Source organism: Geospiza fortis, unplaced genomic scaffold (genome assembly GCF_000277835.1).
Source record: "Geospiza fortis unplaced genomic scaffold, GeoFor_1.0 scaffold37, whole genome shotgun sequence".
In the NCBI taxonomy this organism is placed as follows: Eukaryota; Metazoa; Chordata; class Aves; order Passeriformes; family Thraupidae; genus Geospiza; species Geospiza fortis.
The window spans coordinates 168,533-178,787 of NW_005054449.1; the positions used below are offsets into that span (position 1 = coordinate 168,533).

The 10,255-nt window shown below is 63.5% G+C and overlaps 1 protein-coding gene across 2 annotated transcripts; it reads left to right on the forward strand.

Annotated features, from left to right (window-relative positions):
• The first annotated feature begins 11 nt into the window (after positions 1-11).
• ABCG4 (ATP binding cassette subfamily G member 4) lies at positions 12-9,110 on the forward strand. Of its 2 annotated transcripts, XM_005427628.2 has the most exons (14): positions 15-851; positions 2,816-2,933; positions 3,007-3,139; positions 3,336-3,386; positions 3,507-3,652; positions 3,902-4,025; positions 4,207-4,321; positions 4,460-4,596; positions 4,678-4,776; positions 4,902-5,070; positions 5,559-5,659; positions 6,461-6,619; positions 6,735-6,853; positions 6,935-9,110. In XM_005427628.2, the coding sequence occupies exons 1-14, from the start codon at positions 623-625 to the stop codon at positions 7,158-7,160; spliced, it is 1,926 nt and encodes a 641-aa protein (XP_005427685.1). In that variant the 5' UTR covers positions 15-622; the 3' UTR covers positions 7,161-9,110. The 2 variants fall into 2 exon arrangements, with proteins under 2 accessions (XP_030918374.1, XP_005427685.1); XM_031062514.1 differs by having other exon boundaries at positions 12-851; positions 4,460-4,776.
• The last annotated feature ends 1,145 nt before the right edge of the window (positions 9,111-10,255 follow it).

Sequence of the window (10,255 nt, forward strand, 5' to 3'; positions counted from 1 at the left end):
TCTGAGGCTGTGCTGGAAGAGCCCGGAAGGTGAAATGATGAGCCGAGGAAGGCAGAGAAGGAATGGCAGCAGCAGGGCCCCCTCCCTGTTGTGTTAAGGCTCTCCCAGCAAGCCCGGGGGGACGCCAGGCACTGTCTGAGGGTCTGATGCACCCAGGGCTGCTCTGCCCCAGGAGCATGTCATGCTTTGTCCAGGAAACCAGCTGGAATCATCTGCTTGTTTAGGATTTCATACCTGTGTTCCCCAAGGCCAGGGCAGGGCTGGTTCCTGGTGAGTCCTTGGGGACACCCAGGCACAGGGCAGGACATCAGCTCTGCCTCCTCCCATCCTGCACCCACCGGCACCGGGGCAGGGCCCCCCGGGGCTGGGGGAGCTGAGCCGGACCGAGCTGCAGGAGGTGCATCAATTATTGACTGTGGAGCTGAAGCAAACCCTGCCGCTCCTCGCCCTGAGCCCCGGGGCGCAGGCTCGGCCGGCTCCATCCTCGCAGCCAGATGTGGGTGCCGGCCCCAGCTGGGCGGAGGGGACAGCGGAGCCAGCAGGGCCAGGACTCGCTGTGGGCTGGTCCCCGCAGTGCCTGGCAGAGGAGCCGAGCCCCGTGCGCTCCCCACAGAGCGGCAGGATGGCAGAGAAGGGCATGGATCCCGCCTGCGTCTCCATCGCCCTGGAGGACACGGTGTGCCACGCCGGCCCTCCCGACGCCCCGCTGCTCACCACCCACTTGAAGAAGGTGGAGAACCACATCACAGAGGCGCAGAGGTTTTCCCACCTCCCCAAGCGCTCGGCTGTCAACATCGAGTTCATCGACCTGTCCTACTCCGTGCGGGAGGGATCCTGGTGGAGGAAGAGAGGTAGGAGCTGGCGGGTGGGGAAGGGCAGGGAGGGGAGGGGACCCGCAGGGCTCTCCCAGCCCGTTCCCGTTCTGCACGCCATGACCTCACCCTGCTCCGAGTGCCAGGGGCTCTTTGTGCCCGGCTGTTTGTTCTGGGTGCCCGTGCGAGGGGGAGGCAAAGCTCGCGTCCCGCTGTGCTGGGCAATGCCAGGGGAAGGCAGAGCGCATTCCAGGGAAAACTCTGGCCTGGGCAGACACCCTGGGCCAGCCAGGAGGGGTGGAATGGAGTGGGATGGGGTAGGATGAGATACCCCAGCACTGCTGTTTGGGGTATGATGGATGGGATGGGGTTCCCAGCACTGCTGTTTGGGGTATGATGGATGGGATGGGGTTCCCAGCACTGCTGTTTGGGGTAGGATGTCTGTGTGGGATGCAGCAGGACACCCCAGCTCCCAGCCTGGCCAGGAGAAGGGGTGGTTTGTGGGGGATTTCCTCTCCCTGTGCAGCCCAGGCCGGGGCCCCCTCCCCTGTGTGTGACTCTGGCCGGGAGCTCAGGGAGGGGAGAGGGGAGGCAGATGGCAGCTGGTGGGTGGCAGTCTGCTTTAATTAGCGCTCTCAGTTAATGGGATGCCAATCAGGCAGCCCGATAAGATGGAGGTGAGCTGATCTGCAGAAGCTGAAGGCAGGCAGGGACGAGTAGGCACTGGGGTCACAGGGCTCGGTGAGGGGCTCTGCCAGCCAGGAGTGCCCGGTGGGGCTCTGCCCCGTGCCCAGGCTGTGCAGCTCGGGAAACCGAGGCTCTGAAACGCCCTGGGAGCAGCCCTGACATCTGCCGGGATGGTGCCTCCCTGTTTACCCGGGATGCTGAGGAAGCATCCCAGAAGGATCCATGGCACAGCCGCGGGCTCTCCAGGGCGGATTGTGCTCTAGCACCCAGGAGGAACCGGCTGCTTGCCAGCGGGCCAGTGCCCTGCAGGGAGGGACGGGGGGAGGCTCGGGCAGCTGGGCCAGGTGGGAGCAAGCCCAGGGGTCCGGGGGTCCCTGGGGGGGCGGTGGGATGGGGGCTTTTCTCCCCCCGTTCAGGCGGGGCCGGGGGGGGGGGGGCTGGCCCTGCTCGCCCCTGGCCACCCTGCGCAGCCCCCCGCCCTCCCCCGGCCGCCCCTCTGCCCGCGGGACCCCCTCCTGCTGCGGGGTCCTGACCCCGAGGAGCTCAAAGGAGGAGCGGGGGGTGGATGCTCTTCCCTGGGGATGGACGAGCCACAGGGCTCCCCAGAAAGGTGGGACTGTCACTGCTCTGTCCCTGGGCTTGCCCCAGCTTGGGTTTGCTGCCCTTGCCCCACAGCGGCTGTCCCCGTGGGGCACAGAGGGGACACAGTTCCACTAGAGGGGTGCTCAGGCTCGGTCCATGGGGTTATCACCCCTCAAAACCAATTCCTGTCCAACCAGGGCTCCATTTCAGGGGCAGCTCCTGAGAGCCCGAGGCTGTGCTTGTTCCTTGCTCCCGACACATCGTGTTCCTTCTGCCAGAAAATGCTAATCAGCCGCGTTTAAAGCAGAGATAATTCCAGGTCTGATTAGCAGCGGCTGCTGCCGGGTGCCACAGCGTGAATGCCAATGAAGGCACCAGCCGGATCGGGAATTCTGCCTGCCCCCTGCTGCCCTGCTCCGCGCTGGCCCTGCCCCTGGCCTTAGGGATCAGCGTCTGAAGACAGATCCAGGAGCAGCCTGGTAATCTCCCTCAGCAGCTCTGACCTGACCCGGGGATTTCCCTGCTCTTTGCTGTGATCCAGGTCAGGAGCTTCTTCAGCGCCGGGAATCAGCGGGATCAGCCAAGGCCCAGGGGCAGGGATCGTGCTGGAGGTGGCAGCTGCAGCGGCCATAGCCCTGGGGGTGCTGATGGGGCACACGCAGCCCCTGGCATGGCACACGGGGGTCCTGGGATGGCATGGCAGCGCTCAAAGCCCTGCTGCTCTCCCCCTGCAGGGTACAAGACTCTCCTCAAATGCCTGTCAGGGAAGTTCTGCCAGCGGGAGCTCATTGGGATCATGGGCCCCTCGGGAGCCGGGAAATCCACACTCATGAACATCCTGGCTGGCTACAGGTGAGGCTGAGAGGGCCCAGAGGGGCTGGGGGTGCAGGGCTGTGCTGCATCCCCCCTCCCGTCCCTCCTGCAGGGAGACTGGCATGAAGGGGCAGATCCTGGTGAACGGGCGGCCGCGGGACCTGCGCACCTTCCGCAAGATGTCCTGCTACATCATGCAGGATGACATGCTGCTGCCACACCTCACCGTGCTCGAGGCCATGATGGTGAGCTCTGGGGACATCCAGAGGTGAGGGATATCCTGTGGGCACTGAGCCCACACCGGCGCTGGGCATTTCCAAGGGCTCTGGGATGCAGGAACAAAATCCTGCTCGCTCCATGCTGAGCAGAGAGGGGGGGAGCCATGGTGCAGCCAGCTCTGTTCCCTACATCTGACAGTCCACGGCCATCCTCTCCCTGCAGGTCTCTGCTAACCTGAAGCTGAGTGAGAAGCAGGAGGTGAAGAAGGAGCTGGTAAGGGCTGGGGAGGGTGGGTCAGACCCCCTCAGCTCTCCCCAGCACGGGGACAAGGGGAGCAGGGGATGGGTGAAGGGAGGGGGACGAAAGCCCGTGCAAACCCTGGCTGTGTGACAGGTGAACGAGATCCTGACTGCCCTGGGGCTGCTGGAGTGCTCCTACACCCGCACCAGCTCCCTGTCGGGGGGGCAGCGCAAGCGCCTGGCCATCGCCCTGGAGCTGGTCAACAACCCGCCCGTCATGTTCTTCGATGAGCCCACCAGGTGAGCCCACAGGGCTCCCAGCCCTGCCTGCCCAGCCGGGCTGCCCCTGCTGGCCTGGCCAGTGCCCTCAGGTGCCCACCTGAGCACGGGATGGGACTGTGCCCCTGGGGCTGGTGCTGTTCTGCGTGGATCTGAGGGAGGGTGCCCGCAAGTGGGGGCGTCTTTAGGATGTTCTTGTCCCTCTCTCAACTCTGCCCTTCTCTCTCTGCTGTCTCTCTCTCCTCTCCACCCCGTCCTGCGTGGCCACAGTGGTCTGGACAGTGCCTCCTGCTTCCAGGTGGTGTCCCTGATGCGCTCCCTGGCTCAGGGCGGGCGCACCATCATCTGCACCATCCACCAGCCCAGCGCCAAGCTCTTCGAGATGTTCGACAAGGTCTGGCCTGGCACAGGGTCCCTCTGGCCCCAAGAGCCAGGAGAGAGGCCATGGGAGGGGTGGCTGCAGGCATTTGTCCTGGGTTTGTGTGGCTGGGGTCTGGCAAGGGTGGCCTGTGCCTGGAGGGGGTGGCAGTGCCCTGGCTGCCCTGCACCTGCCACATCCTGGTTTTCTCTTGCAGCTCTACATCCTGAGCCAGGGCCAGTGCATCTTCAAGGGCGTCGTGACCAACCTCATCCCCTACCTGAAGGGCCTTGGCCTCCACTGCCCCACGTACCACAACCCCGCTGACTTCAGTGAGTGCCCCCACCCCAGCTCCAAACCCCGTGCCCAAGCCCTGGGGGCTGCCCAGGATGCCCAAGGGAGCTGCCTGTGCCCTTCCTGCTAGGTGCTGGTGGCTCAGCACCTCTCAGGGGTCCTGTCCTCCTCCACAGTCATCGAGGTGGCCTCAGGGGAGTACGGGGACCTCAACCCCGTCCTGTTCCGCGCTGTGCAGAACGGGATGTGCACCATGGCCGAGAAGAAGAGCAGCCCTGACAAGGCAGACTCATCGTGCCCCACGTGTGGGACGGTGAGTGGGGCTCAGAGGAGCCTCCCGTGCCAGCAGGGACCCCGTGGTGAGAACCTGACCCACGTCCCTGTGCTCCTGCAGGACGTGGATCACATCGAGAGCCACACATTTGCCACCAGCACCTCAACTCAGTTCTGCATCCTCTTCAAGAGAACCTTCATCTGCATCCTACGGGACACGGTGAGGGCTCGGGGTTGGGCTCTTTGGGGTCTGGCAGGGACAAGGAGCTCCACGGGCTGTCCTCTGCTCCCTTGGGATGTTTTTGGGGTGCAGCCCTGCCTTGCTGAGCCCCGCTGTGCCCGCAGGTGCTGACCCACCTGCGCTTCATGTCCCACATCTGCATCGGGGTGCTCATCGGGCTGCTCTACCTGCACATCGGCAACGACGCGGGCAAGGTCTTCAACAACACCGGCTTCCTCTTCTTCTCCATGCTCTTCCTCATGTTCGCTGCCCTCATGCCCACCATCCTCACCTGTAAGGAGCTCCCTGCCCCCAAATCCCCCCTGCTCCCAGCTGCTGGGGTGCTCCAGCTGTGTGGCACTGCGGGTGTGCTGGGCAGGGTGTGGGGAGCCAGAGGGATCAGGCAGAAGGGGGAAAATAAGAGAGGAGAGAAAAAATTAAACAGGGGAAAGCCTTCTGTTTGCCTGTATTGCAGTTTTGCCCTTTGTTTGGCTACAATCTGGCTATTTGACCCCTGTTGGCTCAAAGCAGAATGCTGGAATTTTAATGTTTTATTATTTTAATCTGAGAAAATGTGTGTAAATCTGTAAAAAGCCCCACCCAAGCTGACTTTTCCGTGTGGAAATTCCTCCTATCAGCCATTGATTTTTTTTTTCCCCCAAAGAAGGTTTGGGCACCCTCTCATGATGCAGGTGGTGCATCCCACCTGCAGGGTGGGTGTGAGAGGGGCTGGAGCACCCCAGGGCAGGGAATTGCTGGCTGCTCACCCCGTTTCCCTGCAGTCCCCCAGGAGATGACCGTGTTCCTGAGGGAACACCTGAACTACTGGTACAGCCTCAAAGCCTATTACCTGGCAAAGACCATGGCAGACGTGCCCTTCCAGGTGAGCTTTGGTGCCTTTGGTCACCACCCTGGCGCTGCCGTGCCACCCTTGGCACAGCCACTCCCTGCCCGCTGCCCCAGGCTGGCCGTGGAGGGGTCAGTGGGGTGGGGATGGCCATGGGTGGTGTTTGTGGGGTCAGTGGGGTGCAGATGGCCCAGCAGAGCTGTGTCTGTGGGGTCAGTGGGGTGGGGATGGCCATGGGTGGTGTTTGTGGGGTCAGTGGGGTGCAGATGGCCCAGCAGAGCTGTGTCTGTGGGGTCAGTGGGGTGGGGATGGCCATGGGTGGTGTTTGTGGGGTCAGTGGGGTGCAGATGGCCCAGCAGAGCTGTGTCTGTGGGGTCAGTGGGGTGGGGATGGCCATGGGTGGTGTTTGTGGGGTCAGTGGGGTGCAGATGGCCCAGCAGAGCTGTGTCTGTGGGGTCAGTGGGGTGGGGATGGCCATGGGTGGTGTTTGTGGGGTCAGTGGGGTGCAGATGGCCCAGCAGAGCTGTGTCTGTGGGGTCAGTGGGGTGGGGATGGCCATGGGTGGTGTTTGTGGGGTCAGTGGGGTGCAGATGGCCCAGCAGAGCTGTGTCTGTGGGGTCAGTGGGGTGGGGATGGCCATGGGTGGTGTTTGTGGGGTCAGTGGGGTGCAGATGGCCCAGCAGAGCTGTGTCTGTGGGGTCAGTGGGGTGGGGATGGCCATGGGTGGTGTTTGTGGGGTCAGTGGGGTGCAGATGGCCCAGCAGAGCTGTGTCTGTGGGGTCAGTGGGATGGGGATGGCCCTGGGGCCCAGCAGGGCTGTGTGCCTGTCCCCCGCAGGTGATCTGCCCCATCGCCTACTGCAGCATCGTGTACTGGATGACGGGCCAGCCCCCCGCGGCCACGCGCTTCCTGCTCTTCTCCGCCCTGGCCACCGCCACCGCCCTGGTGGCCCAGTCCCTGGGGCTCCTCATCGGAGCTGCTTCCACTTCCCTGCAGGTCTGACAGGCTTTGCCTCTTCCGTGGAGAGTTGCAAGGGTCCCTGTGGCAGTTTGGGGTGAAGTGCTGCCCACGGGTGGGCAGGGACGTGACCCCAGCGGCCTCTGCTCCCCAGGTGGCCACCTTTGTGGGACCTGTCACTGCCATCCCCGTGCTGCTCTTCTCGGGCTTCTTCGTCAGCTTCAAGACCATCCCCACCTACCTGCAGTGGAGCTCCTACGTCTCCTATGTCAGGTGGGACCCCAGCTCTGGCCAGAGCTCCCTGTCCTGGGCTGCCCTGTGCCCCTGGTGACCCTCAGGTGTGCTCTGCCCTAGGTATGGCTTCGAGGGGGTCATCCTCACCATCTACGCCATGGAGCGCGAGGACCTCGAGTGCCTCGAGGACTTCTGCCCTTTCCAAAAGCCCATCAAGATCCTGCAGGAGCTGGATGTGGAGGAGGCCAAGCTCTACCTGGACTTCCTCATCCTGGGCATCTTCTTCGTCATCCTGCGGCTCCTGGCTTACCTGGTGCTCAGGTACAAGGTCAAATCTGAGAGATAAGGGGGCCGTGGGGCCCCGGTGCCGCTCCCGGGCCTGGCCTGCTGTGAGAGATGTTCTGCAGATGGACACGGTGCTCCTGCAGGTCTCAGACCGTGGTGGAGGCGCTGGGAGGTGCCAGCCAGGCCTGGCTCAGCCGAGAAGGGTTTTGAGACATCTCGGAACTGTTTTAACCTTTCCACACACACTCTTCATTGCAAAACGTTTTGTACAGCCCTGGCATGTGCCACTCTCCCCCCCAGGACTGACAGAGCTTGGGCCCCCTCTTGCTGTCCCTGCCTGGCGCTGCCCTGGGGACAGCAGGGACAGCCCAGCCCAGGGGTTTGTGCCCAGCACGGCTGGGAGGAGCCTGGCCCATGCAGGGGGAGCAGCAGCTGGGGCTGGGCAGGGCTGGGAGGAGGGAGCTGCAGAGCTGGAAGTGCAGCCATGGCCCCGTTCCTCGTCCTGGCCAGCAGCGTGGGAGTCAGCGCTGAGAAGAGCCCAAAGATGCCAGAGGTGGAGTTGCACAAGGCTTTAGAGTTTCCTGTCGTTGTAGCCACAGAGATTGCTGCATCCCCCTTTCCTTTCTGTGCAAATTCTTCTCCTTTTTTTTCCTTTTTTCTTTATTTTTTCTTCCCCACAAGCCCCACTGCATCCCAGTCTTCAGCAAAGGGAGCAAACGGGCAGAGAAGGACTTGGGGCTCAGACTCCTGCTAGGACATCATCCTCAGAGATGGGATCCTCAAGCCAGGGTCTGTGGGAGCAGGACAGTGTTCTCAGACCTTAGGGAGTCTCACATTCAGTCTCCGTTGTCTCTGGGGTCTGAGACAAGAGGATCTGAACCAAGAATGGAAGAAATGCCTGGTCCCTTGCATGGAGCAAGGAGGATTTGAGTTCCCACACCCTGCCCGTGCCAGGAGGATGGAAAACAGGGCTGGGCTCAGCTGTGTCATCACTGGAGGCTCTGCTGCAGGAGGAGAGCTGGCCCTGAGCCCTTCCCCTGCAGCCTCTCTGCCCCAGCTCCCCCGGGGCTGTCTCAGCAGGACGGGGCAGACGAGCCTCGCTCAGCACCGACCGTGCAGGGAGGGGACACCAAGGACACCCAGCCTGTCACAGTGCCAACCCCCCGGGGTGACACTGGGCAGAGGGGGGTCCCAGCAGTGCCTGGACTGGAAACCAGGTGAGATCCCGGACTGGTTTGTTTGCAGTGGGTGACACGGACACTGGGGAGGCCTTTGCACTCAGTGATGGCGCCAGAAGGTCCCTTTTGGTGGCTCTGGTGGCTGCTCCAAACTCGCACGCCTTGCAGAGGGAAGGCAATTCAGCACCTTGCTGCCTCTCCAGAGGAACTGAGCTGAGCCCAGAGCTGCTGGGGCGTCTGCACATGCTGCTGTGCTGGGAACACAGCGCCCTGCTCACCTGCCCAGCACAGCTCCCTGGGTGTGCTGGCGCTGCTGGCACCGGGCTGCACGTGGCGCCCACAGACGTGGGAACCTGCAGGAATTTGGCAAGCACGGACGTGGGGGAGGCAGAGCCCTGCCCCACCCTGGCAGGCTGGCCCTGGTTCAGGTCAGCCTGGGGATCCTGCTCCTGGCACTCTGAGCAGCCAGGGACTGCAGGGCAAATGCCAGATTCCAGCAGAATCCTGGAGGCTGATCCTTGGGTTTGCTGGCTCGGGCTGGGGCTGCACAGCAGAGTCTGGCTGGCCTGACACTGACGCTGGCACTCAGCAAAGCTGAGCTTCCCCTGCCTGGAGGGCATCGAGGAATGTTTGGCCATGGGGCTCTCCTGCTCTGAGGGTCTGCAAGCAGCACCCACCCTGCTGCTGAGCTTGGGGTTTTCCCCAGGGGCTGCTGTCTGACTTTTCACTGCCCCTCACTAAATTCCCCTCTGCTCCTGGATCTTCCTGCAGTGCCGTGCTCTGCAGCGGAGCTGTGCCAGCTGCAGGGCTGCCAGCCACAGCCACAGGGGCACGGGGGAGCGGGGGGCAGCCCCTGTGCTCTGTCACGAGGTGCAGGGGTGGGCAGGGGGATGTGGGGCTGTCACCTTTGTCCATCTCCTTGTCCCTGGAGCTGGTGGGATGATGCCCTGCTTCTGTCCTGCTCTTGGGCTGGGACCAGTCCCTGCTCTGCTGGGCTGAGGCTTTTCCCTGGATGGATCCCGAGATGCAGGAGGTGTCAGTGGGGCAGCTCTGCACAACTCCTGCTGCCCCCTGGCATTTGGGGCTCTGTGGTGGGTCCTGTCGTCTGCACCCTGGGGGTGCTGCTGTCCCCAGCACCCTGCACACCTGGATAGCCCTGTGCCATCACAGCCAGGGCCACCACCGCCCCCAGGAGGACCAGGACAAGATGGACTAGTGTGTGGAGCAAAGGGGCCACCAGCAGGCAGCAGTCACTGCCACTGGCCGTGTCCCCCACGCCCAGGGAAGGCTTTGCTGACCAGGCTCTGCTGCTTGCAGTGGAACCCCATGGGCCAGGCTTCCCCCGCCTGGAGCAGCACTGCCAGGGCAGGCGGCTCCCGCTGCTGGGCCCAGCCTGCCTGGGATGGGGCAGCGCCCTGGGATGTCCAGGAGGGCTCAGCACAGCCTGTGCCCCCTGTGCCCGTGAGCTGCAGCGCCCCAGCTCACCAGGTGCGTGGCCACTGCGGGGCAGAGGGCCAGGACAAAGCCTGGAGCTGCAGGATGGCTGTCCCCGAGCTGGGCAAGGGCTCTGGGGAGTGGGGGTGATGGGGCAGACCCCGGGGCAGCAGGACGCAAGTGAGTGTGTGGTATGAAGGGGCTGATGAGTGAGGGATGCGGCACAGGGCAAGGGCGCCCTCAGCGCTGCCTGAGGAGCTGAGCCAAGGTGCCACTGTCCTTTCCCTGTCTTCAAGGACAGCCCCAGAGGTGGTGGAAGGTGCAGGGAAAGGTGAGGAGGTGAAGCACGTTTGCACTGAGCCCCCAGGCTGGCTGGGCTGGGCTGAGCACCCCGGGGTTCATTGCCTGGGCGGTCCCTGCCCTGCAGCAGCAGAGCAGGAGGGGTTTTCTCTGCCCAGATGTGGCAGAGGGATGGGGTGCAGCCATCCTGAGGGAAGCAGCAAGGATGCACTTTATCAGAGCAGGGAGAGAGAGCTGTGCGTGC